The following is a 26,033-nucleotide window of genomic DNA, read 5'->3' on the forward strand; positions in this document are numbered from 1 at the left end:
CATTTTTACAAAAACAATTAATTATGAAAAGGGCGGTTCATCGGTCGTCAATCCGAGAACATTAGAGCACACGGGCCTTTCCAGCGAGCCACACCGCTCCGCTACGCTACCCTTTGTTGTGTTGTGCCGAGGCTTTCCTCCTGAGATTCGGGGGCTTTGGCCATCGTGGACCAGAGCTCCTCAATTATCTCTTCCAGCGGGGCTCAGATGGCGCAAGCAATGTTTGTTCAATATGCTACTTAGCATGGACATCCGCTAATGTTGCTATTCTGAGAGTCCTTTTTTTGTTTGTATGAGCCAACTTGCATAGAGCCAGCACTCCGCTCGTCTATAGCACTTTTATCGCCTCGCATAGAGAGATATCCTTTTGCCCAGGCCCAAGACGTTGGTCATACCGATGAGCTCCTGAATCTCGACGACGGCTACTCTCTTCTCATTAAACTACCTATTACATTCAACACACCGCTCTTACGTTCCGATATCACGTTTTCTGTTCACTACTACCTTTGTACTATTCTATATTTTTGTTTCAACACTTGGCGCATCTTTTTGGGTTTCTCTTGGTGAGAAGGCTTCTTTTGATTCTTATATTTTTATAACCATAGTTTTACCACTTGTCTGACTGTTGTCATGTGTTTATCTCTGGAGATATACCATCATATTCATGACTATTCCCTTTCTTTCTTTCTTTTAATTCATTGATCATTTTTTTCTTTCCGTTCCGGGCTCCCGTTACGAAAGCCAACATTCTCTTCTTTGCGTACCTCTGTTGTGCATGTTCTGTCCACGTCTGTGTCTGTGTCTCTTTCTCCTCTCCATTTGCCCAAGTGTGCCTATTGGTTATTCGTCTATACAACGAACCTACAGTGTTTCCGAACACCCGGACGAGCAAAGGCGAAATATTTAGATCAACGTCTCTTTTTTTTTCGCCTAAACGAAGAAGAAAAAAACGGACATGCTAACTACCAGTATGACATAAGTTCCTTCAAATCTCGTTCTGTGGGTGGCGCCCGCTCTGGCTCTCTCGTCTCTCTTTGTGTTTTGTAAGAATGGTAAACTAGTGGGCTAGTTGGGTGTGGCTTGCCCCGTTGATAACCAGAGTAATGTGAAGATCAAGACGGAACATTGCTTGTGAATGTGTACTAGTTTCGGAAAAAAAAAGAATAAACAAGAGAGAAAAAAACATGGTTGTAACTAGTAGTAGCAGTAGTGTGTGGGGTGATGTGAAATGTGTAATGTTTTATGGACCCTAATGTCCTCGGCTTGCAAGTTGCAACTATCTGTAGTCTTAGGGTTCATGTATGCTTTCTTTTTGTCCCTTTTTTGTGTATGTCGCTGTTTTTTTTAGTCCTGCCTCGAGTGGGTGGTGTCTACTGTATCCAATTGCTGCTTGTATTGGCGAGAGGTGGAGGAGGAGAGAGAGCATCTTGTTTCTTCCCCCTGTGCGTTATGTTCCATTAATCTTTTTTTTTTAATTTTAGTTTAGAGGGGAGCAAAGAGCAGAGAAATGCCGCCTTAATTCTTATTCTTTTTTTTGTTTGTGTTTTTCTTCTGTTGATTCTAGAACGGGTTAGTCGGAGCAGAAGCAGCGGCAGCATTGCGTGACGACGTCATTTCGCCGTACCGCCCGCGCGTCTGCGTGGTGTCGTAGGCTTGGATGACGCGGGTCTGCGATTCGTCGGCCTGGGAAAAGGCGTAGCCGCGTTGCTTGCGCATGCGTTGGACCTGGCGGACTTTGCGGATGGCTTTTTGGAATTGTTCCATTCTACACAGAGACGGGCAGGAGTTAGTAATGAGATTCATACGGTAGAATGTTGGCGAGAGTAAGCGGCGCGAGGGAGGGGGGGATGAGGAAGACGTTGTGTGGGATCCTTTTTCTTTTCTTTTTACAGGCGGGAGACAGAAGGAAGGGGAGGAAACTCACCTAGGGCGGTAGTCCTGAATGTTGTATTTCTGGATCTCTTGGATGTGATGGTACACCTGAGGTCGGTACATGCGCTTGGCAAACTTCCAGGCGAAATCGCGCAGTAGGCACAGCGCAGTCAAGCCAAACATCTGCAGCCAAAAGACAGGCGTAGAGAAGAGCACGGGGATGACGCCATGGTACTCGGGCGAGATGTCCATCTCGGGCGCAAGCGTGCCGTAGACAGCGATAAAGAGAAACCAAAAGGCCATGGATCCGGGAATGGCGAGAACATGATACTTTGTCCAGTTGGAGGTGATTAGCGCCGCCTTGCCGAGCACCGTCAGGAGCGTGGCGCCGTACAACGCCGAGCCCCAGACCCAATGACCAGCCATGTGGCCGTTCTCGACCATCAGGTCGCGGTACCAGATGAGCTCGGCAAAGACGTAGAGCACGAGCGAGTGGTACATGGCGTTGCCAATCCACTGGCAAAAGATCTTGACCTTGAAGGCATCGTTGCGCTGGCCCATGCTGTACAGCTGGGGGTACCGGTCGAGCAGGCGGGCCGAGATGAACTGGTCGCAGATTCCAATGGCGAGAGGCGGCAGCACGGTGAAGAAGACGTTGTAGAAGGAGAGCGTCCAGGACTCGAAGATGACTTGGCCGGAGAAGACGTTGCGGAAGGTAAACTAGGAGGCAATGTTAGTGGCCATGGTGAACGGGGGGGGTAGGCAAGAGACGTGAACAAAAAAACTCACCCAGAATTGTGTCATGTATAGCGCAATGTTCTTGTAAAATGAAAACAGAATCGTTTTAGCGATGCGCTGGTAACTCCAAGCGCCGTGGACCAGCAGCAGCTTCTTCAAGTACCGGAACTGTCCAATTGCCACATCAGCACTACGCGCCGCCTGCAGACCCTCCATTCCGCTAATGCCGACTCCGATGTGTGCAGCCTGAATCATGGAGACGTCGTTTGCGCCATCACCAATAGCGAGCAGGACAGACTCCTTTTGATAGCGCTTGACCAGCTTGACGACAAGTGCTTTTTGCAGAGGAGATACACGGCAACAGATGACGGCCTTGCAGAGCACAGCCAGGTCCAAGAATGCCTTTTCCATGTCCTTTTCTAGTGCGTAGGTCAACGACTTTCCGTCAATGATCAAGGCCATGGTTTCGCTTTCAATGTTGCCGTCGCCCTGCGTGCGGATGGCATGCAGCTTTTTCTCAATGTTGTCGCGCGTGGCTTCGGCGTTTTCTTCATTGACAATCAGCAGCATCATGTCCTCGCTGAGCAGTTTGCAGCTCATGCCAATGTTGATGGCAGTCTCTTGGCGATCTCCAGTTAGAACCCACACCTTAATGCCGGCTTCCTGTAGCGTGTGAATGGTTTCCGGGACGCCGTCCTGAAGCTTGTCCTCAATGGCAGTGGCGCCAAGTAGAGACAAGTTCTTTTCAATGATCTCGGCCGCCTTGTCCAGTTCCTCGGAGCGGTTACCGCCAACAGTCGTCGACGCGGTCTCAAAGATCTGGAACCACTCGGCAAACTCCTGTTCGGGAATCTCACGGACAGCCAGACAAAGCGTTCGCAGGCCCTCAGTAGCATATTCTTCCAGATGGCGCAAAGTGGCGTCAACATGCGGGTTATTGTCGTGTAGGCGTTCCAGAATCACGGTATCAGCGCCCTTGCAGTACAGTCGGATCTTGCCATCGGGGCAGCGGTAGATGGTAGACATGCGCTTGCGCGTAGAGTTGAACTCGCAAACAGCCAGTAGCTCGTACTCCTGCTCCTGGCCATTATTCTCAACAATCACGGCCTTGGGCTTGCGTGCGATAAATCTGTAGCCCAGCTCCAGGGCTCCCTGAACCAGAGCTCCCTCATCGGGCGAAGCGGCTTGATACTTGATGTTGTCCTTTTCGTCGCGTTCCGGAATAACAGTATGGCAGATGGCCAAGAGCGTTAAAAATTGATCGATAGCACCGGCGCTTTCATGGGTCTGTAGGTTTTGGCTAAGTCGTTTAAAGTCATGAATGCCAACTTCAAGACCATCCTCAACAGTGGCGCGTCTATCTTCAGGTACTTCATCGGCGTACTGAATTCCAGAAACGGTCAACTGTTTGAACTCCATGATATTACAAGTAAGAGTGCCAGTCTTATCGGAGAAGACGTATTCAACCATGCCTAGCTCCTCTACTAAACTCGATGTGCGGCAGTTGGCTGGCGTGTCCGATTTTTCGTAGTACATGTCAAGATCGTCATTGATAAGTGACCCTTGGTACAGTTTAACCATGTCGACAGTAACGAACAGAGATATGGGTACCAGGGCGGAAAACAGAACCCAGTATGTGACAAGATCCTTAAAGATCATTTCAATAACTGTGCCAACGGTATTGGTTGGTGTCAAATCTAGATACGACAATCCTTGGTCCATGACATTGCGTTGAATCAGGTCACCGGCAGTACTGAAGATGCTGAGCACCATCAGAATACCGACCAGAGCCAAAACAAGAACGTTTAGCTGTTTCTCAACCTTGGTGCGCTTGATGGGTGCGGCGGTCGCATTTCTCATGAGCTTGGTTTCATGGCCAGTAAATACCACGATTCCATGAATCCAGGGTGTGTTTCTAAGCGTGGCGCCTCTTAAAAGTAGCTGCTCGGGATTCAGAGCCAGTTCCTTGTCTGTGCCACCCTGCTGAATGGTAATGGTAGCCTCGTATGTGTAGAGACTACTATTTGGGTGCTCGGATTTGACGTGGCCGCCAAGACGCGAAAGCTCGTGGGGGCTTACAATGACGGAGGTTTCGGGTAGGGCTTGCTTAATCTTGAGATTGGTCTCGCCGTCAAGATTGGCTGTCTCAATATAGCACAGACCCTCAGGTTCGGACGATGCCAGCAGCGCAAGATCGGCCGGAAAAGACTCTTCAGACTCGACTCGTACAATGTCGCCAATAGCGACATTGATCCATTTGCTGTCGACAAACTCAGAGCCCCTGAGGATTTTGGTTTTGGAGTTATTGAGGACATTGTCGGCAGCTTTTCTTCTGTAGTCCTCGACGAATTCTCTGACGCCAGAGACGAATAGTACGACGATTAGCGGTGCAATAGTGGTGTATCGATTGGTAGGCGACAAATTAGGGATTTGTTGTAATATAGCAGTAAACAGGAAGAAGACGTTGGCGAACTTGGAAAACTGCTCGTAGAGAAACTTTGGTAGAAAGGTGGCCACGTTGTATTTGGAGGTCGAGACGTGGTTGTCGACATATTTGGGCTCAGCGTTGGCCGGCGGATTATTGAGGTGGATGATGCGCGGGCCGAGGGACGCCGGGTCGACCTTGGACCTGCCAAAGCCAAACTTGAGGCTACCCAGACTAAACGCCTTCTTCTTGGGCTTGTCGGACGGAGCGCCAGGTGGACCGGAAGCACCAGAGGGTCCTTCGCGGGGGGTGGTCAGCGGCAGGTCCATCTCAGAGTATCCCTGGCCCATGCCCAGGGCGTTCTTCATCTTGCCAACCAGGCCGCCGCCAAGGGTAAGAACACTGTTGCGCTGGTGGGCGTTTGCTCGAGTATCGGCCATGTCGTTGCCGTCGTTGTGATAGTATGATGTGGTTTCGGTGCGGTACATGGAGGCAGTATCATCCTCGTCGGCATACGGGCGATAATCGCTGAGGCCGCCGTTGGATATGGCGCGGTCGCGGCTGTGGTAGGAACTGACTGGAGAGACTGCCGACACGGGCAGGCCAGAGGAGCTCACATTTGAGGGCGGATAGGCAGGTGGTCGTCCGCCCACAAAGTTGTCGTAGGACTCTGATGGTCGATCAGACTGGTCTTGGATCTGGATCTGGGGCGTGGGCTGGTGCTGGTTCTGGTGATATTGCGGCAGGCCGGGCTGGGCGTGCGGCGCTTGTGCTGGCGGGTACTGCGCATTGTGGCTTGCGTTGTACGATTGCATCAGGTCGTCGTCGTTCAAGGGCGATCGCTGGGCATTGGGGTATGGCGGCTGGTCGCTGTCAAGATCCAATAGGAGGTCCTGGTGCTGGTTGGGCCCGCGGGACAAGCCGCCAGGGGGTGTCCCGGCCATGGCGGAAGGAGGTTGCGGATATGAGAATCCCCCGAGGCGGGTATGGAGGATGATGTAGTGAGAGGAGAGGAGGGGGGAGGGGAGAGACGGGGCGGGGTGGTGGTGGTGGTGGTGATTGGAGAAACCAAGACACGAAAGGAGGGACAGTCAACTGGCAGCCAGCAAGAACGGGAGCACAGAGAATGCTCAGAAGAGCAGCAGGGGGAGTATCTAGCCGTGTCGTGTCTCGATTAGCGATGTTTGCAAGGCGGCACAGTCAGCGGCAGGTCGGCAGCATAGATTCAATCAAGGCTCGGGCTCGTGACAAGGCAGTGCCACAGAGCATCAAGCATCGGGCGTGGGAGAGGCAATCAGCACAGGGAGGGTGCGTGTTACAAGGTGGGCAAGAGACGAGAATGGCCGGGCTCGTATCGCGTCGAGGATTGTCGAATGGTCGTGGTGGTCGGTCGGAAATGCGAAGGATGCGATGTTGAAAGGGGCGGGGAAGGAGAGCAGAAGGCCACAGACGCAGCGAGGATGGGTGACGGTTTGGCTGGCACAGAAGCCGCAGGCAAAGCAAAGGGATGCTGATGCTGGAGACAGTGGTGGAGACTCAAGGCAGGGGAAAAGTAGCGAAAAAAAAAATAATAATAATAAAGGCACAGAGCGAACGGTGGAGGGTAGAAGTGAAGAGCAGCCGACTGCGTGGCTTTGGCTTTGGCTTGTTGCGATGAGAGAGATGAGCTGGCTGCCAGGCCAGAAATAACGAGCAACGAGCACATGGCATGGTGCGTGGTGGGCAGCTGGCCAGTGATTAGTGGCTAGTGGCTAGTGGCTAGTGGCTAGTGGCTAGTGGCTAGTGGCTAGTGGCTGACCCCTAGCACCTGGCATCTGGCGTCTACTGCTGGCGCGGTCTGCCACCCAAGAGCCCCATCAGGGCCAGCTAGGGGCTACTAGAGCCTGCGCAGGAGCCAAAGGAACAGCAGCCGCCCACTAAAACAACAGCGGGGAGCCCCTGTATTTGCGCGCAGGCTGCTGTAGGCTGTGCAAACTGCCACTAACCAGCGCACCGCACCGCCCGCTAATGCACAACGCACAACACAATGCAACGCACCCGTTTCAAGGTTCGTGATATCCCACCTGTCCCATAGGCACAGCCTCCCTTCCTGCTCACACCACTGCCAACTTGTCTTGTGGTAGCCTGACATGACAGGACAGCCCTAGTGCCGTGTTGCAGAATGCCCCAGCGGCTCTCTCGGAATGTCTGCTTCGTCTGCAGGCATCCACATGCTGCAGACGCCAGTGTTCCAAGAGTGCTGTGCTTGTGAGATGGCCTTCTAGAACTGGGCTCCCGCTACGCTACAGACTTGTACTGCGTTGCCCACTAGCCGAACTGCCGCCGGGATCACCACTTGTCACCGTCCTGGTTGGGGGTTTATTTTTTAAGCTTTACATACATGCACACACGCATTTTAGATACCGAGAAGCACGGCTGATGATGCACTATGACGCAAGAACAATGACAACTAAAACCTGGGCCAAGGCCTTGGCTTGGGCTAACTAACTGGTTGTATGTGTGCACTCATACATGTGAAATGTGCTATGTACTGTCTTATAACCCTAAAATGATAATAACCCTTATATCTCTCTTTCATATCCGCGCCGAGACCTTGCCTGACACCAGCTTCTGGTCTCTGAGCCACCTCTCAATGCATTCATTAACCTCCTGGGGTGCTTGCAAGAGTGCCCAGTGTCCAGCCTCGGTTTTGGCTCTCGTGAGATTGCTAAAGTGCTTGTCCATTCCCAGAGACATCTCCGGCCGGATAGCAACGTCATTGAGTGCCTGGACAAATAGCGCTGGTATATCAAATACCCGATCGCGAGGCAAGGCCCGCTCGTCATCAAAGTTGATGCGCCGCGTGCGGTACCAATTCAGCGGGCCCCTCAGCCCATTGCGCGCCTGCTGATCTGCATGGTAGTCGAGTTCAGCGGCGCTCACCAGCGGCGACTCGGTGGCCTGGCCGAGTCTCTCTAGGTCGACACCGGTGGCCGGCGAGAACAGCATACCGCCGTCATCGCTGCGCCCGCCAAAAAGCACAGTCAAAAAGGCGCGGATGCCGGCCCGATCACAGGCCGCCTTTTCCACTGTGCCGTCGCGGAACTGCAGCTGGTAGCCAAACGACGGCGCCCGGCCGCTCTGCACGAGCACGTCGAGGTCGTGGAAGGTGGCCGCCGGTGCCACGTACGGCGTGCACACGGTGAAGATGGCCTTGATCAGCTGCGGGTGCCACTCGGCCAGTCGCCAGGCCACCATGCCGCCCCAATCATGGCCGCCCAAAAGGATCTGCGCCGTGCTGGAGCCGACTTCCAGCCGCACAAGCGCCGCCAGGTCGTTGGCCACGCTCTTGAACGAGTACCTTTCCAGGGCCTCCGGCGCATCGGTCCCGCCGTAGCCCAGTTGGTCGGGCGCTATCACACGCAGGCCAAGCGCAACAAGCTTGGGGATCTGGTGCCGCCAGCCCACGGCAAGGTCCGGGAAGCCATGGACCAGCAGAACCGTGTCGGTGGGCTCCGTGTGGGGAGGGCAGCTGTAGATGTAGCGGTAGGTATTGCCATTGACGGTGGCCGTCTTGTAGACGGCGTTAGGAATGCCAGGAACCGCAGTGTCAGTCATGGTGGGCAAGGACATTTGTCTTGGTTGATGACATAGGAGCGAAAAAAAGGCAACATTTGAATCGACGTGGTTTTATTTCGGGCTTTTAAGAATATAGCCCCGTCCTGTGATGCTCAAAGCGGTATAATAGCCGCTGCGGAGCCAATAATCGTATAAAAAAAGCCTCGGCTTAAGACTTGGCTCGTTTGGCAGATATTCCTGCTCCTATCCAGCCCACAGACAGAAGCACGATTAAGGGTCTGGAATTTACTATTCATGGTCAAATTTCCTTCATAGAGACATGGCCTATATCAAGCTCCCTGGAGAGCCCAATACTCAGTAGATGAGCGTGTCTTCATCGGCCTCCAGTACTACATCCCCCGACTCATCGTGCCGGCCAAGCTCCGTCACATTTTGTTTAGTAGAGCCGTTGCCGCTGCCATCGCCATCGCTTGCGGTCTGCTGGGATTCCGAGATGCCGGGACCAGCCGGATCGTTCTGCTTTGCATCCTGTCCTGTTGTAAGGGCCTGGCTCTTCCCGTCTGCAGCTGGGGCTGCTCCGTTGTCGTCCACGCCTGCGTTTATGCCCGGTGCATCGGCACTGTTGTCCTGATCCTCTGGCCTAGCCACCACATCATCTTTCGGTGCCTGTGGCTCGTCCTCTTGCGTTCTTTCCATGTCTGCTTGCTCTCCCGTAGATTCAGCATTTCTGCATTCAGCCTTCATTTCGTCGGCACCAGAGGCCTGTTTAGCCTTTCCATCGTGGGCCTGGCTTTCGGGGATATCCTGCTCCTTGTCACCTGCCTCTGCCTCATGAACACTCGCCCGGTTGGGGCTAGGGCTGCGGGTTCTCATGACGACATCGTCGGGCTCCCGTGATTCTGAGCGTCGTGACTCATCGCTGACACGACTACTATCTCTGGAGCGTTCTATACTGCGATCGCCGCTCCTACTATAACGGCTTCTGCTGTAGCTTCGGCTTCTGCTGCGAGTTCGGCCCCTGCTGCGATCACTGTGTCGAGAGCGGGATCTAGGCGCCCTTGCCCGGCGAACAGGGACTCCATATCTCTCCACTGAGTCATCGTACCGGCGTCGAAATGCTGCAACTTCCCGCTCGATTTTGTCTTCAACCTCGTCATACTGAGCGTCGAGATCGTCCTCTTGATCTCGAGTGAGTTTCCATGGCCGATACAGCTGTTGATTATTACATGGTTAGTGGCCCATTCTTCCCCTTTGCTTCATGTCTATCCTGCCAAGCTTACCATATAGGGCTTTGATTTTGTTCTTAGGCAGCGTGCCTTCATGCGCATGTTCTCATGTTTTGCAAGCATCTGCCGGTCTTGTTAGTTTGTGCCTCCAATATACATACGCCTTGGCCTCAAGGTACATACCACCTGCTCTTCAAAAACAATCTGTTCGCGTATGCGCAACTCCTTTAGTTTGCGCCGACGCTCAGCCCGCATTTTGTCTCCCTCTACCCGCTGCTGGCGCAGCTTAGCTTTCTGTCTCTCCTCGATCTCCTGCCTGCGCTTGGTAGTCTGCGCATTACGCTGGCCACTCTGACTTTTGTTGAGCGTGTTCAAGAGACCGCCAAACAGGCGCTTGCCACGGCTTTGCTCCTCCTTGCGCATTTCCTCGCGCTTGGCGCGACGCGACGGTGAAGGAGAGCGCGATCTAATGGTATGGCCACCGCGGCGCCGAGATGGAGAGCGGGATCGAGTACGAGAGCGGGAGCGAGAGCGGGAACGAGAGCGGGAACGATCCCGAGAACGAGAGTACGACCGCGAACGGGACCGCGAACGGGACCGCGAACGGGACCGCGAACGGGACCGCGAACGGGACCGCGAACGGGACCGCGAACGGGAGTGAGACCATGAGCGAGGATCGCGGCGAGACCGCGATACCGATCGTGATCGCGATCGGCCACGGGCAGGCGAAGGGGATCGAGATGCGAGACGAGCCTTCTTTGGCGACTCGTCGTCAAGAGAAGCCGGTTCTTTAGAAGCTTTGCGCTTCAGCGACGGCGGCGCTGGATCTGCAGCCACTTCTTCTTCTCGGTCATGATTCGCCTGTTCGTCCATGGTCATTTTGACATCGCTGCCGGTAGCCGCATCGGTGGCAGGCTGTTTACTTGCCATTCTACGTGAAAATCCACCGTATTCATTAGCACTCGACGTATCCCGGAGAAAAAGAAGGTAAAAAAAAAGTACCGGTCAGAGCGCCGGCCATGGGTGGCATTAGCACCATTGCAAACTCACTCTTTATGCTGGTCAGCCATTTGCACAAATCTCCAACTCTAGTCGAAATCGTCAGCGAGGACTTTGAATATGAGAAGCGAAAAGACCTTGCGATACGCGCTCTCTTGCGCTTCAGAGTCGCAGGCGTTGCAGTGGCAGATTTCAAGTTCAGTACAGGGAAGCCGAGCTCTGGACAAGGCTGAGAGACTGGTTGGTCGCAAGAAAGTTCCTGCCCTAGCGCACAGTGTGTATATCCTTTGGGGACACGGTTCTGGTTCGCTCAGGTCGTTGTGATGTATGTCAGATTTCCTACCTCGGGAAGTTAGAATTTGTTTGACAATAACCGCAGAACCCAACAGAAATCAAGCTGGCTGTCCTATAAAGCTTTTATCCGGATATCCAGACTCAAAAGTGTCCGAAGCTCTGGGTGCTGGCAATTCGTCGGTATGTGATTACCCGGTGTTTAGGCGACACACTGTGCCTTCATTTTCCGCAAGGCTGAAAGAACTCCATCCCAACCCAAGCGCAGACCGATCTTGACCTGTCGCAAAGCCTCTCTCGCCAGGCTTGTGTGGTGCACTCCTCTTTTACCAGCGCCTCATTTACCGGCTTCTCCCACCCTAAGTCGCAGGAGCTCCATCTCTTGCCCGACACCAGCGACCATGTCTCGCCATCACCCGTAAGCCCTCCAGAACCTTTTCTCTCTCTGCTCTCCCTGATGATCTCTCTCTTTCTACCTGCACCGACAGGTGCGTCGCATGGCCCAAGATACCTCTGCTAACCTTCTCCTCTTATCCTCCCCAGCGACCTCGTCATGTGCCGCAAGCAGCCCGGCATCGCAATTGGCCGAGTCTGCGAAAAATGCGACGGCAAATGCCCCGTCTGCGATTCCTACGTGCGGCCGACGACCCTGGTCCGCATCTGCGACGAGTGCAGCTTCGGAAACTACCAGAACAAGTGCGTCGTGTGTGGCGGCGAGGGCATCTCGGACGCCTTTTACTGCTTCGAGTGCACGCGGCTCGAAAAGGACCGCGATGGGTGCCCCAAGATTATAAATCTGGGCAGTTCAAGGACAGACGTAGGTCTTTGGTTGCTGACTCTGGTGACTGTGTGGATCATGATGCTAACATTTCGTGCAGTTGTTCTACCAAAAGAAAACAAACCGGTCACAAGCATACTAACACTGGTGTGGCCCGGGGATGGGCCTGCTGGAGTTGACACTGGGGAGCGTTTCGAGTCTCCTCTGGTGCTCCATGTTTGTGACCGAGAATCACTCTTGACTCGGAATGGCGTTTGGGATTTGTCTTTGCAAGTAATGTTTGGCTTCAAGGCGGAGGTCTTTGCTGTACTGTCTCTCCATCTTATGCTTTTAATCTACGAATTGGCACCTATATATCGTATCACATTACGGCAGAGTGAATACTTGTCGCTCAGAGACAAGGTGTATATTAGATTGAAGCCTGGGTTAAAAATGAGCAGCGCGGCGATATTGAAGCCAGTCTTCTGACTGCCCGAGACCTTGGGGAGTGGATAGTAAGATGACAAGCAGAATATCCCATATCAGGGAATATACAAGAAAGAGAGAAAAGAGAACAAAAGCCGTGTCGCTAAATTACCCGACTCGATACAAAGGAAACAAGAAAAAAAATGGCAAAATACACCATCAAAGAGAGCTCACTCTCGACCCCATAGACGCAGTGGCTTTGACCTTGGACCACCCAGCAGCAATAATGCGCTGCACTTTTTCCCGCACTTCTCGCCGGCCCAGCATCAACAGGACACCCGCCATAAACATGGCCAGCTTGAGCAAAATAGCCACGTTCATGTCCATGGACCGGCTCATGCTGTCAATCATCCCCTTGATCTGCGCAACAAGCAAACCTACTCGCCCTGTTATTGATGTTGGTAAAGACTGATTGTCAGACCTGTTTCCATGCTTGTCTCGCCCTGGTGGCAGCCGTGGCGAGTCGTGTAATATCCTGTAGTCTTTGTCCATGGACCCTCGGCTGGACGGTACTTGGGTAGAGCTTTGATTTGACTCTGCTATGCTGGGTGTTCCTTCTTCTCGCCGTGCCCGCTCGCTGTTGAGTCTTTGGCGCTGGCGCGCTTCGTTTTCTTCGCGCTGTCGCTTAGTTTCTTCGGCTTCGCGGCGCAGGGCTTCTTGGTGAAGCTTCTGTTCCTCGGCATGTCTGAGCTTTGCGTCGTTTTGTTCTTCATGGAGACTTTGGAGGGCTTGGAGGAAGGCTTCGCGACGCTCCTCGTCTAGCAACGGACTAGCAGAAATGTAGGCTCTTGATTGTTCCCATTCGTCATTTCGTAGTAGAACATGGAGGGTATAGAGCTCAAGTATCTTGATTCGGGCGTTTAATTCACGAGGCGTTTCGGCACCCCCTCTCTTGGCAATAGATCGAAACTTGTGCTGCGGCTTTGGTGACTGGGTGATATTGTCGAGTTGGGTGGCAAGCGATGATGGCGAGTCGACCTCGGCTAGGTACGCCTCGAGGCGTTGCTGGTTGGTGAGCTGCGACTGACAGTGTGCAAGCAACAAAGTAGTGCTGTGATGACGGTTAGTTGGGTTTTGAAAAGGGCATGGCAACAGACTCACAGATTGATGATAACTTCGGCGTCGACATCGCCCTGAACCCCGTGATAACCATTCTTGACCACCTCCTCCCAAATGTCGCCTTCGCGAACCTTGCTGCAGATGGTGCGGAAATCCTGGGCGCCAATCATGTCCTTCCCTTCCTGGGGCTCCAGCTCCGTGATGGCATTCAGAATGGTGAGATACAAGCTCCATACTTTGACTCGCGTGGACTTTGACGCCCTCGCAACAGGGGGCGCTTCGATGGTGGCATTCGTTTCGGGGCTGATTTTGGGCCAGACGAGAGGGAGGACGGTGGTCAGAGCCTCGGGGAGACGGCGTGTAAGGAACAGTGTTGAAGCCTGGCGATAGCATTTCGAGATGTGGGAGGAGTGGCGGGCATTCTGGGCATTCGAGAGGGGCGTGATGGCTGCTGCAAATCCGCTGTTGTGAGACTGGCCAAAGGTGGCAGCGGAAAAGGAGCCGTCCATGGACATGATGGGCACGACTGGTTTCTGAAGCTGCTATTTGAATACTGAGTTGGCGACAGGCAAATAGAGTTTAGTGATCAGACGAGAAGCGGCAATCCTGGGCGGCCGCGGCGATAATCCGAGTGGCTGGTAACCGGGCTTCGTATCCACGGTGCCAAAGTCATAAATGTTGATGGGAGTGTTGTGGCGTGTCGGCGTCGATGTGGCCTGGACCCGCGATATCGAAAAGAGATTTGAGGACCAAATAAAAGTAGAACAGGATGCAGTGCAAGTCTGCAGGTGCGCTTTAGCTCTGCATCGCGCCTCGGCAGGTTTCGCGAGGATTGAAAACGACGGGGCGGCAGTGTTATTGAGCGAATGTTTTAGTTTGGAGGCAGCCAGGAGCAAAGAAAAAAACAAAATGCCAGCGTCAAGAAAAAAAATAGGACGCCAAGTTGGCAATGAGAAAAAAAAACAAAGAGAAAAAAAGACCAAACCACAGCAGATGCTTTGGTGTGGCTATTGCCTCGGTTGCAAAGGATCTGTTCAGTTCAGTTTTCTACTGGGCGCGATGTGCCTTTTGTACCAAGATGTTTGTTTGTCTGGTTTCTTGTTGGCGGGTACTTTGGCGGCAGTGTTGTTTACTATGTTGGCGCAGGTACCTGCTAACCTGCCAACCTCAACCTGCAAGAAGTACCCTGGACCCCTTTTTGCCTGGCACAGAAATGACGATTTTGGCCTCTCCAACGGCTCTGACTTGCTATATTCCGCCATTAATGGAATCCTGATCCCAAACATCTCTCGAAGACCGGCAAGTCTCTCTGGAATTTTTCCATGAACCGTGAACTGTGTTTTGCGCTTTATGCTGTGCGATCTGTTTATATCACGGCCCTTTTATGGCACATGTTTTTTTTTGGTAGTTACTAGTGGTACATGTGTACATGCACAAACCCGGGGAAATTACCGCCAGCCCTCAAAGCTGTCATGTGCCTGACTAAGCAATCCTACCTGTTTTCCGGCTCTCTCTTTTTGGCCTGTGTGACGGGGATAACCGCACATCAACGCCGTCCGATCGTGAGCCAAACCCCAACTCTAATCTTACTGACGGTTGTTGGCTTGTGACGCCTGCACGGCCGAGGCATTCCCCGCAAGTCACACTTCGGACGTGTTTGCCTTTCTAGAACACCATGTTGCATTTTCATTCTCACCAAGACCACTGCTCATCCCCAACGGTCAGTGGGTATTATGCGTCCAATATATTTGTAAATCTGCCCGCGCTATGAGCTTCCTCTTGTCTTCTTCTGCCTTTGACTCTTTCTCACTGGAGCCGGCACAAGTTCCTCTTCTTCGACTCCAGCTCCGGCTACAAGTTCAAGCTGCGCCAGCTTCTCTGCTGTCTCCAAAACCTCCAACTCCTTCTCTTGTGCTGCCTCCTCCTCCGGGTCTACTAATGTGCTCCCATCGGCGCCGGTCAATTGTTCAGGTAGAATCCATCCTGCCTCGATAGCAAATCTCACCACATCCTCTGCACTACCAAAGCAGGGGGCAGCCTTTGGTGCATCAGGGTCCAGGTACTGCCACAACTCTTTGGTAGCTTTGGTGAAAAGCCCAAGCTCAGTCTTCGGTCCTTTGAAATGCCGTGTCATGTACTTGTAGATGTAGGCCAGCCACAACACATTGGTGTATGGTGCGTAGTCATCCCAGCAAATCGGCCCCTCCACACCGCTTTCGTATGGAATGCTATGTTGCTGTGGCGGAAGCCATTCCCGTTCACCCTTGAGCAAAAAGGACCTCATTTGCCGATAGACTTTGCACTGGTCCGCGTGAGTGCTGCTAAACAGGCTCAAATCTTTTTCAAGGTCATATGCCACAGTCAACTCTTCATCTTCCTCGCATGTAGGGTCCTCGGCGCGGGAAAGTCCATAGTCTAAGATAGTAATGTCTAATCCGGAGTAGCCAAACCGTGTCCGAGCTTCCGCTTCGCTGTCACAAATCCTGGGCTTGCGGACTTGTCTTAGACAAAGGTTACCTTCATGAAGATCGCGATGCTACCGCAGAGTGTCAGTGAACATGGTGTTTGTTAGGCCAAAGGGGACAGTAACATACTTCGAATAACACCATCTCCTCAGCTCTTGCCAACGCAATCGCTACCAAGAAGAAAGCATCCCATAGCTGGCCCTGGGTTGTGAGTTTGAAATCCTCTAGAGCAGTTCCAGCATCGCCTAGTTCAACCACAAGAAACTTGGTGTCGTCTAAATACCTGCTAGGTGAGGGATAAAACTGTAGTCGGTCGGGATCTTCCCGCTTGCACTTCCTATGGAAAGCCTGATGTGTATCCAGCAAAGCCTTTGGAGCCTTTCCTTTGACCACATAGCGCTCCTTGTATACTACAAACCCCGGGATGTCAGCGAGCCACTCCGAGATTCGAAGCTCTCCCATAAGATCGCTCTGAGAATGGGGCTCTTCATCGACCAGCCCAGATCGTTTTTGCTGTGTGGTCTGAGGCTTAATGGGGGACTCGAGTCTTATGACCTTTATGATGCTGACACCCTCATCATTCGTGACTCTATAAACCTCAGCATAGGAAGCCTCGGCAATCTTTTCAATCCGATCACTCTCCAAACAGACATCTGCCCATCCAATTACCCGTAGCTCGGTGTTTTCGATGGTACTAATAATGCTAGCATCTTCTTGCGCAAAAGAATCATCATTCGACGTAGATTCGTCTCTTGCGTCTTTCACTTCCTTAGAAGGTGGTAGAGTGGTAGTAGATGCCACAGACAAGGTCTGTGGTGGTGACTGTAAGCCGCCTATGGGTTGGGGACGATTGGCTGTAAATCCTCCAGTATCAATCTCGGTCGGCATTGCTTTCTGTCTTCGGGTTTGCCTCGATGTGCGTTTCTCGGGCTGTGGCGCATCAGTCGAGTCAACAATCTGAGTGGCCTCGGTCTTAGACACTAATTTTTGGGCGATGCTGCATTGTTGCTCTTCTAGTACCCCCTGGGCACGCTTGTTCTTGGTGCTCCTAGTTGTGGCTCTTGACGCTGTCATATTCATCCGTGGTCTGTCGTTAGAAGTGTCTCCAAAGTGTTGGCCATGTCCGGAAAATAAAGGGACATCAGTGTCCTTCACAAATAATGTCGTTGTTGACATAGCCTACTGTTGGGTTACTATTCGCTGTACACATCAACACTAGGGTTGTGATTGACCTGGCAACGACGGCAGCACGTGACACTAAAACAGACCCACTCTTAACTTAACAGACCAAGCTTACTGAGGCGTCCAACGGGAACTTCGTAAGGTGGCCGATTGTGCAGAAGTGTCACATTCGAGGGATTCTATTCACCACATTGCCTCCACGGTGTAGAGCCTTCGTGTCCCGAAATCTTGGGCTTTGCACGAAAACCATCGACCATCTACGATGACCAAGTTCTTGGATCTTACGGCTGCCTGCATGGCGCTTATTGCGTCTGCTGCTGCTGAAGCAACTGGTATGGGCTCTTTTTTCTGCTACAAATGCGATGCAATTCGCGACAAAACGAAAAAGCTTCAGAGAGCCGGCGTCGCAAGCCGGCGTCGAATCGCAAACGAGCTCCAATTGACCAATTGACAAGATTCCGAATAGCTAACGTGACTGATAAATCAATCTAGAAACTACGAATGATGCTCCCAAGCCTACATCCTCTTCGTTGTTCCAGAAGCTGTTCATGTTCTTGGGCTCCAGTGGCCAAATCTCGACCGTCGGCCGCCCCTACACCAAGTGGTACAACATCCATGAACGCTTTACCCTGGCCGATTTCCAGGGTGAAGCCTACATCATCCTGGCTGCGACGATTTTGTTCTCCATCCACTATGGTGGTGTGACCAGAAACCGTTCCAAGGCCAACGCCTGGGCCAAGAGCAACGGTCCTATTCTGAAGCAGGAGTACGCCATGGTTGGCTTTGGCGGCACCCCGACCATCGACTCGGACCCCAACGACGCTTCTGGTACTCTGCGCGAGAAGTCGCTGTTTGAGTTCCAGTCGTATGTCACTGGCCGTCGCAATGTTGCCTTCACGGACATCAACCTTGTGCTCAACCGCCGCTTCAACCCGCTGATCATGCTGCTAGAGGCCTGCATGACGTTCCTATGGGACACCATCACGCCCCCCGCCGACCAATGTGAGCTTGTCACCTACCCTTTTGATGGCCTCGAGTCCAAGACTGTTCGTCAGGTTGCCCTGTCTGCCGAGCCCAAGACCAACGACAAGAGCACCTACGACGGATTTGTTTGGGGTGTTGTGAACAAGGATCAGATGAAGCGCCTGCGCAATGAGCGCTACGATCTTTCTCTCACTTTCACCAAGGACAGCCCCAAGCTGCCCATCTGGACTACTGTTATGAGTGAAAGCGCTGAGATTACCGATGCTCTTTTGACAAAAGACCTCGTTGCTGCCATTGAATCAGCTGGCGATCTGTTTGACTACATTGTCATCAGCGACCAGCCCGGTCAGAAGCCTACTACGTAAGCTGTCACCACGCATAATTCGCATGATTTGCCAAGTGTTAACCTTTTCCCTCATAGTCTGGAGGAGACCAACCCCCGCAAGCGTCTTTTCTGCCGTTACCGCCTCCCCGAAGACAACAACTACGAGCGCCTGCAGCCTTTGATAGAGCAGTTTTTGCGTCTGCCCGACCACCTTGTTTCCGTCGCCCACTTCCGCCCCGAAGTCCTCCGCAAGGTGAAGACGGTCCGCGATGCTGCCATCACACAGATCAAGAAGACCGTGGATCAGGAGAAGGCCGAGGAGCGTGCGGCTGAGCGCGAGCGTGCGAAGAAGAACAAGCGCGACGAGACCTTGACTGGTCTTGATGCCAAGGCGCAGAAGAAGTACCTCGACAAAGAGCGCGAGAAGGAGATGCGCAAGATGCAGAAGAAGTCTACTGTGCGCGGCTAAGTGCGGCTAAGCAGAGACACGGGGGGGCTGTATGAGCGGTGTTTGTTTGTGCCAACATACTACAATTTAAATGTGCATTACATATGGAAGCTTGCTTGGGAGGAGGAAGACGGGATGGCGTTTGGATGCATCGTAGTTATAGACCAGACGTGATGTGATACCTCGAACTCTATAGTTAGTTATAGCCAGGCAATCAATCTCGTTGTCTTTTGCTTGAACATGTGCACTGCGTGTCTTGCTTGCTTATGACTGGAACTCGGGAAGCTTGGAAACATCAACGCTGTCTACGTCACCGGCATGATTCCAATCCGGAAGAACGCCACACTTTCGGCCAGCGCCACATCACTTGAGCCCCTGTCAGGCCAGCCAGGACCCACCCGCCAATCCCCAGCATGATTCAGGCTTGAGGTTCAAGGCGTGAGCTAAGCTAGTCTCGGTCGGCCTTGCTGTCCTCTTCAGACTCTCTCCAGCTGGCCGGCGCCTCCTTGTTAAGATTTGCCTCTGAGATCGCCACCATCAGGCCTGTTCCTCAGCGCCACACGACACCCGAGACGCGAACTTGCTGCCCGAAGCTGCAGATCTGACGATTCCCTCTGCTTCCACCTCACTTCTGCCTGTCCCACTATTCCGCACGGTACAATCTGTACAAATAGCCCCTCCAGGGCCTGTCCATTCATCGCCATCGCCTCGCTGCACGCCGCACTGTCACTCCTTCATTGCTTTTTGCATGATACACTCCTCCCGGTAATCAATTGCTCCGTTGCCGCCTGTCGCCTGTCGCCTGTCGTCTGCCGCCTCTCCAAGATGGCGCCTCTTGTCGACAACCCCCAAATACAGTCGGCGGAGCTGCTATCGGCTCTGCCGCTCTACCTCCACGCCTACGTGTGGCCGTTCACCATCCTCTGGCCCATCTTCTTCCGCTACTATCTCGACCAGGACTTGTACGACCAGCATCTGGGCTCGCAGGAATGGACCTTTGTCTGGTCTGGCCTCATCTTCTCCCTGCAGACTCTCGTCTGGCTGAGCACCAATTGGAGCGTCAATATCAAGGCTCGTCTGACTGCTAAACACCACGACACCATCAAGTCCGCGAATCTCATCAAGATCGTGCCCATTGCCAACGCCGGTGCCTCGTCCATCTGCGAGCTCGAGCATGATGCGGTAAGTTCTGGTTCCCGTGTACCATTACTGCAGACATGTTGCTAACTCGTTGGTGCCACTTCCAGACCACCAACAAGACCTCCTTTGTGTTCCAGAAGCGCCGCTTCCTCTACAACGAAGAGCGGAAGTCTTTTGCTCCGTTCACCTTTGCTATCGACTCTGAGCCCAAGCCCGTTATCGGCCACTTCCTCAAGTCCAAGGGTATCACCAGTGCCGCTGAGCTCAAGTCGCTTGAGGAACACTATGGCAACAACACCTTCGATATCCCTGTTCCGACCTTTAGTGAACTGTTCCGCGAACATGCTGTTGCACCCTTCTTCGTCTTCCAGATCTTCTGCGTTGGGCTGTGGATGCTGGACGAGTACTGGTACTACTCTCTCTTCACCCTATTCATGCTCGTCGCCTTCGAGAGCACTGTTGTTTGGCAGCGCCAGCGCACCCTGACCGAGTTCCGTGGCATGAGCCTTAAGCCCTACGATGTCTGGGTTTACCGCCTGGGCAAATGGGTCGAAGTTCAGACCGACCACCTGCTTCCTGGCGATCTTGTTTCCATCAACCGTTCCAAAGAGGACAGTGGCGTCCCTTGTGACATGATTTTGATCGAGGGCACTGCCATCGTCAACGAGGCCATGCTTTCAGGTGAAAGTACGCCCCTGCTCAAGGACTCGGTGTTGCTGCGCCCTCATGATGCCAACCTTGATACTGAAGGCCTGGACAAGAATGCTTTTCTTTGGGGTGGCACCAAGGTCCTTCAAATTACCCACGCCAATGCCGATGAGGGTGCGCCCAAGCTTCCCTCGGGCGTTTCTAGAGCCCCCGATAACGGTGCCTTGGCCATTGTAACCAAGACTGGCTTTGAAACCTCGCAGGGAAGCCTGGTTCGTACCATGATCTTTTCGACTGAACATGTTTCTGCCAATAACGCCGAGGCTCTTTGGTTTATTCTCTTCCTCTTGGTCTTCGCCATTGCCGCCTCGTGGTACGTTTGGGATGATGGTGTTAAGAAGGATCGCAAGCGCTCCAAGCTGCTCCTGGATTGTATTCTCATTGTCACCAGCGTTGTCCCCCCTGAGCTGCCCATGGAGTTGAGTTTGGCTGTCAACACCAGTCTTGCTGCTCTGTCCAAGCTGGCCATCTTCTGCACCGAACCTTTCCGTATTCCCTTCGCTGGCCGCATCGATATTACCTGCTTCGACAAGACTGGCACTCTGACGGGCGAGGACCTTGTCGTTGAAGGTATCGCTGGTATCAGTTTGATCAACAGCCAGGTTACTTCTCCTCGTGAGATTGATGGGGCTCATAGCCTTGTAACTCCTGTCAAGAACATTGGCATTGAATCGACCCTTGTTCTTGCTACTGCCCATGCTCTTGTCAAGCTTGATGAGGGTGATGTTGTTGGCGACCCCATGGAGAAGGCTACCCTCGAGGCCTTGGGATGGGCCGTTGGCCACAGCGACGTTCTTGTCTCTCGTCCTCTCTCTACTTCCAAGGTTGTTTCGGAAACCATTGCCGGTCAGGCTCACGTTAAGCGCCGCTTCCAGTTCTCGTCTCTCCTGAAACGCCAGAGCTCTGTTGCTGTTGTCAAGGCCATCGACAGTGCCACTGGCCAGAAGATCCAAGGAACCTTTGCCGGCGTAAAGGGTGCTCCCGAGACAATTCAAAAGTTTTTGACTGTGGTTCCCGACAACTATGAGGAAACCTTCAAGTACTTCACTCGCCGCGGTTCCCGTGTTTTAGCTTTGGCTTATAAGCAGCTGAGTGCCAACGATGAGTATGGTGCTAGCAAGATTAACAGTCTTAAGCGTGAAGACGTTGAGTGTGATCTGACCTTTGCTGGCTTCCTGGTGCTGCACTGCCCCCTAAAGGAGGATGCCGTTGAGGCTGTCCGTTCCCTCAACGAAAGTAGTCATCGTGTTGTCATGATTACTGGTGACAACCCGCTCACTGCTGTTCATGTTGCCCGCGAAGTTGAGATTGTCGACCGTTCTACTCTGATTCTGGATGCCCCCGAGGACAACCATGGCGGACAGAAGCTTGTCTGGCGCAGTGTTGATGATAAGATTACCATCAATGTAGACACTACCCAGCCTATCCACTCCAAGATTTTGGCCGAGAACGACCTTTGCGTCACTGGCTATGCTCTGTCGCTCTTCAAGGACAACCAGGCTGCCTGGAAGGATATCCTACGCCATACCTGGGTCTACGCTCGTGTTTCTCCCAAGCAAAAGGAAGAAATTCTCCTAGGGCTCAAGGACATGGGATACTACACTCTCATGGCTGGTGATGGTACCAACGACGTTGGTGCTCTGAAGCAGGCCCATATCGGTGTTGCCCTTCTCAACGGAACTCGCGACGATCTCGTCCGCATCGCCGAGCACCAGCGCAACACCAAGATGAAGGAGATCTACGAGAAGCAGTGCAACGTGATGAAGCGCTTCAACCAGCCTGCACCCCCCGTCCCTGTCATCATTGCCCACCTGTATCCTCCCAGCCCTTCGAACCCCCACTACCTCAAGGCCATCGAGCGTGAAGCCAAGCGCAAGGACATGACCCCTGAAGCATACGCCAAGGCTTACGGCGTTGCTCCTCCGAGCGATGCTTCTTCTGCCCTCATGCCCGCCAACAACACCCAGCTGTCTCCTGCCGAGCGCAAAAAGCAAGAGGCTCAGAGCAAGGCCAATGAGCTGACCGACCGTCTCACCGCCAGCTTGATGAACCCGGACCTGGAAGATGACGAGCCTCCTTCTCTAAAGCTTGGTGACGCATCTGTTGCTGCGCCTTTCACTAGCAAGCTGCGTGACGTTATGGCTATTCCCAACATCATCCGCCAGGGCCGTTGCACTCTCGTCGCTACTATCCAGATGTACAAGATTCTGGCCTTGAACTGTCTGATCAGCGCTTACTCTCTAAGTGTGCTGTATCTTGAAGGCATCAAGTTTGGCGACAGTCAATACACCATCAGTGGTATGCTCATGAGCGTCTGCTTCTTATCAATCTCTCGCGCCAAGACTGTCGAGGGTCTCTCCAAAGAGCGCCCCCAGCCCAACATCTTCAACTTTTACATCATTGGCTCCATCCTGGGTCAGTTTGCTGTTCACATTGTAACTCTGATTTACATTGCGCGTCTTTGTGACGCCATTGCTCCGTAAGTATACTCAATTCCACCACAACGCAACCAACCACTAACACCACATTTCCCTCTTTAGTCGTACTGAGAATGTTGATCTCGAGGCTGAGTTCGCCCCTAGCCTACTGAACAGCGCAATTTACCTACTGCAGCTGATCCAGCAAATCTCTACTTTTGCCGTCAACTACCAGGGCCGGCCCTTCCGCGAGTCCATCTCCGAGAACAAGGGCATGTACTACGGTATCCTCGGCGTGTCCGGGCTCGCCTTCATCTGCTCGCTGGAACTCATGCCCGAAATCAACGAGCAAATGAGCCTGGTCCCCTTCACCCAAGAGTTCCGCACCAAGATGACCGCCACCATGGTCCTCGACTACGCCGCCTGCTACCTCATCGAGGCCGCCCTCAAGCACATCTTTTCCGACTTTCGCCCGCGCGACATTGCCGAGCGCCGCCCCGACCAGCTGCAGCGCGAGGCCGCCCGCAAGGCCAAGGAGCTCGAGGCCGGGCTAGCCGAGGAGGAGCGCAAGCACAATGAGCAGATTGCGGCTGTCGAGCGCAAGATTGCCTTGAATCGTCAGGCTATTGGCGGTGGCGCTCAGAACTGATGGGGGGAGGTGGGAGACATGTGCACCATGTATTTCTTTTCTTGAAAACAAAAAGAAGATAGAACACAATATCACAGATTCTAGTACACACACACACATATTTATTGGTACATCATCGATACATTTAATGTTCAAGTAACTATACAAACTGCTGGATTGCCCTCTCTCATGTATTACTGTGTCATCGGGTCTACGGAACCTATTTCATTCACTCTTCAAGTATAACACGACGACTGTGAATATGACTGGTAAGACAGTCTCCATTTCGGGGTGTAGCATCCGGCCAACCGAGTTGACTTTTGGGGATTAATACAATACATTGAGATTGGCTTCAACAGCACACTCATCTTAAGATCTCGAGTATCACGTATAGAAAAAAGAAAAAAAGCCGCTTTGCAAGCACAAGGATCTTTGTTTGTTTGCAATTCATCAAAAAGGCTATGATTACACTAGAGATTTATAGCACATGTCGCTAGACAAAACAAAAAAAACATGGCGTACAAACTCCAAATAAAAGAACACAACTGTAGAGGGTGGGGGGGGGGGGGGGGGGGGGGGGGGGGGGGGGGGCTATGTGAGGGCCAATGTAAGCTAAATCTGCCACTCAGTGCGTTTGGCTAGCGCACCGTTGGAGCTAGCAAGAGAGGAGCAGACAGTGGTTTTTACGCTTCTTGCTCGACAAGTCGTGCAAGTTGCTTAAGAAGACTTGGGGGGGTTGGACTGGACGAAGCTGACACCCTTGGCAATGTTCTTCTTCAGATCAACGAAGCAGGCGTCAAGCAGAGCCTTCTCGGCAGCATCGACGTTGCCAACGGGCAGAATGTTCTTGACGCCCTCGGGGCCGAGCTCGACCTTGGAAGAGAAGAACTCAATGCCCTGGTCCTTGTAGAGGGGAGACTCGACAAAGGTGGGCTCAATGACACCAGTCTCGCCCTGGGCGGCACGCAGGACGGAGTCGGCCATGCGGGCACCAGCCATGGCCATGGACAGAGTGGCGGAGCCGGCACCGTCCTTGGCCTGGACGACCTCGTCACCACCGAACTGGACGCGCTTGACCAGCTCAGCGTTAGAGGACAGGTCGGGGTGGTTGCTCTGGGAGAACAGAGGAACAATGGTCACACCCGAGTGGCCACCAACGACGGTGATGTTCTCCTGGTTGGGGTTAGTGTCCTTGATCTCGGAAACGAAACGCGAGGCACGGACAACGTCCAGGGTGGTGACACCGAACAGCTTCTTGGGGTTGTAGACACCCTTCAGCTTGAAGACCTCCTTGCAGATGGGGACAGTGGAGTTGACGGGGTTGGCGATGACCAGGATCTTGGCGTCGGGAGCGTGCTCGGCGCAGGCATTGGCCAGATCACGAACAATGGAGGCGTTGGTGTTGAACAGGTCGTCACGGGTCATGCCGGGCTTGCGGGGAACACCGGCGGGGATCAGGACAACCTCAGAGCCCTTAAGAGCAGCGGCCAGACCCTCCGGGGTAGGCTGGTAGCCCTTGACGGTGCTCTTGGTGTTGACGTGCGAAACGTCAGCAGCGACACCTAGAGCGGCAGGGTTAGAATTTGGGACAAGTATAGCCGGAAATTGTGGCGTCGAAGATTCGTCGGTATGACAACTGGGAAGGATGGGAGCGAGGAAGACATACCGGGCCCACCACGGATGTCGTACAGGGCCAGCTCGGTGACCTTGGGGTTCATCTTCAGCAGCAGCGACAGAGGCTGGCCGATACCGCCGGCGGCGCCGAGAACGGCAACCTTGGACATCTATGACGAGGGAAAGAGAACATTGTTAGTGCCTTGCTGAAGGAGAGCAATTAGACGGGTTGTTAATACGGGCCCAATTGGCATTGTTTGGGCAGAGGAGACGGTCGGGGATCAGGTCCGATGTGATCGAGAACTGCCTTGCGCCTGTGAATCCGGGGAAGCAATGCCAAGCAGTTCCTTCAGTAACAGCCAGAAATGACAGACAAGGTCCGATTCCGACGGCCAGCGAATTGGAAGCTCAAGATGGCAAAGCCGAGCAACTCCAATGCGTCGGGGGGAGAGCGCAAGCCAAAAACAAGCCACGGGCACTTTGGAGGAGGGAACTCACGTCACGGGCCGAGGCCGAGAAGGCGCGGCGCTGCAGAGTCGAGCGAAGAGGGGCGAACATGGTGATGGTGGGTGATTTTGGGAGACAAGGAAGAGTTGTGGTGGATGAAGAAGAAGAAGAAAAAAAAAGAAAAGAAGAAGAAGAAAAAGAGAAGAAACCGGGAAGAAGGGGAAAAGGGAAAAGGCGGAGGAACGTCCGAGAAGGAATCGAGGT

General features: G+C 53.2%; 9 protein-coding genes across 9 annotated transcripts; 3 read left to right on the top strand and 6 right to left on the bottom strand.

Annotated features, from left to right (window-relative positions):
• Positions 1-1,560: 1,560 nt before the first annotated feature.
• BROUX77_000480 (uncharacterized protein) lies at positions 1,561-5,979 on the bottom strand (the record flags this gene model as incomplete). The annotated part of the gene is made up of 3 exons (XM_073749600.1): positions 1,561-1,765; positions 1,925-2,592; positions 2,662-5,979. 3 exons carry the CDS (start codon positions 5,977-5,979, stop codon positions 1,561-1,563), a joined length of 4,191 nt encoding a protein of 1,396 aa, XP_073608717.1.
• A 1,630-nt stretch (positions 5,980-7,609) lies between these two features.
• Positions 7,610-8,632, bottom strand: BROUX77_000481 (uncharacterized protein; the record flags this gene model as incomplete). The annotated part of the gene is made up of 1 exon (XM_073749611.1): positions 7,610-8,632. One exon carries the CDS (start codon positions 8,630-8,632, stop codon positions 7,610-7,612), a length of 1,023 nt encoding a protein of 340 aa, XP_073608718.1.
• Positions 8,633-8,947: 315 nt separating this feature from the next.
• On the bottom strand, positions 8,948-10,749 carry BROUX77_000482 (uncharacterized protein; the record flags this gene model as incomplete). Its single annotated transcript, XM_073749622.1, has 3 exons — positions 8,948-9,805; positions 9,874-9,942; positions 10,003-10,749. 3 exons carry the CDS (start codon positions 10,747-10,749, stop codon positions 8,948-8,950), a joined length of 1,674 nt encoding a protein of 557 aa, XP_073608719.1.
• A 761-nt stretch (positions 10,750-11,510) lies between these two features.
• On the top strand, positions 11,511-12,029 carry BROUX77_000483 (uncharacterized protein; the record flags this gene model as incomplete). Its single annotated transcript, XM_073749633.1, has 3 exons — positions 11,511-11,527; positions 11,653-11,926; positions 11,988-12,029. 3 exons carry the CDS (start codon positions 11,511-11,513, stop codon positions 12,027-12,029), a joined length of 333 nt encoding a protein of 110 aa, XP_073608720.1.
• A 482-nt stretch (positions 12,030-12,511) lies between these two features.
• BROUX77_000484 (uncharacterized protein) lies at positions 12,512-13,926 on the bottom strand (the record flags this gene model as incomplete). Its single annotated transcript, XM_073749644.1, has 2 exons — positions 12,512-13,403; positions 13,454-13,926. The coding sequence occupies 2 exons, from the start codon at positions 13,924-13,926 to the stop codon at positions 12,512-12,514; spliced, it is 1,365 nt and encodes a 454-aa protein (XP_073608721.1).
• Positions 13,927-15,176: 1,250 nt separating this feature from the next.
• On the bottom strand, positions 15,177-16,956 carry BROUX77_000485 (uncharacterized protein; the record flags this gene model as incomplete). The annotated part of the gene is made up of 2 exons (XM_073749655.1): positions 15,177-15,947; positions 16,006-16,956. The coding sequence occupies 2 exons, from the start codon at positions 16,954-16,956 to the stop codon at positions 15,177-15,179; spliced, it is 1,722 nt and encodes a 573-aa protein (XP_073608722.1).
• Positions 16,957-17,320: 364 nt separating this feature from the next.
• On the top strand, positions 17,321-18,836 carry BROUX77_000486 (uncharacterized protein; the record flags this gene model as incomplete). Its single annotated transcript, XM_073749666.1, has 3 exons — positions 17,321-17,390; positions 17,551-18,403; positions 18,464-18,836. The coding sequence occupies 3 exons, from the start codon at positions 17,321-17,323 to the stop codon at positions 18,834-18,836; spliced, it is 1,296 nt and encodes a 431-aa protein (XP_073608723.1).
• An 804-nt stretch (positions 18,837-19,640) lies between these two features.
• Positions 19,641-23,729, top strand: BROUX77_000487 (uncharacterized protein; the record flags this gene model as incomplete). The annotated part of the gene is made up of 3 exons (XM_073749677.1): positions 19,641-19,997; positions 20,063-23,142; positions 23,204-23,729. 3 exons carry the CDS (start codon positions 19,641-19,643, stop codon positions 23,727-23,729), a joined length of 3,963 nt encoding a protein of 1,320 aa, XP_073608724.1.
• Positions 23,730-24,425: 696 nt separating this feature from the next.
• On the bottom strand, positions 24,426-25,880 carry BROUX77_000488 (uncharacterized protein; the record flags this gene model as incomplete). Its single annotated transcript, XM_073749688.1, has 3 exons — positions 24,426-25,270; positions 25,375-25,492; positions 25,821-25,880. 3 exons carry the CDS (start codon positions 25,878-25,880, stop codon positions 24,426-24,428), a joined length of 1,023 nt encoding a protein of 340 aa, XP_073608725.1.
• Positions 25,881-26,033: the final 153 nt, after the last annotated feature.

Source organism: Berkeleyomyces rouxiae (assembly GCF_048999995.1).
Source record: "Berkeleyomyces rouxiae strain 22BRR77 chromosome Unknown BrBRR77_ptg000001l, whole genome shotgun sequence".
NCBI lineage: Eukaryota > Fungi > Ascomycota > Sordariomycetes > Microascales > Ceratocystidaceae > Berkeleyomyces > Berkeleyomyces rouxiae.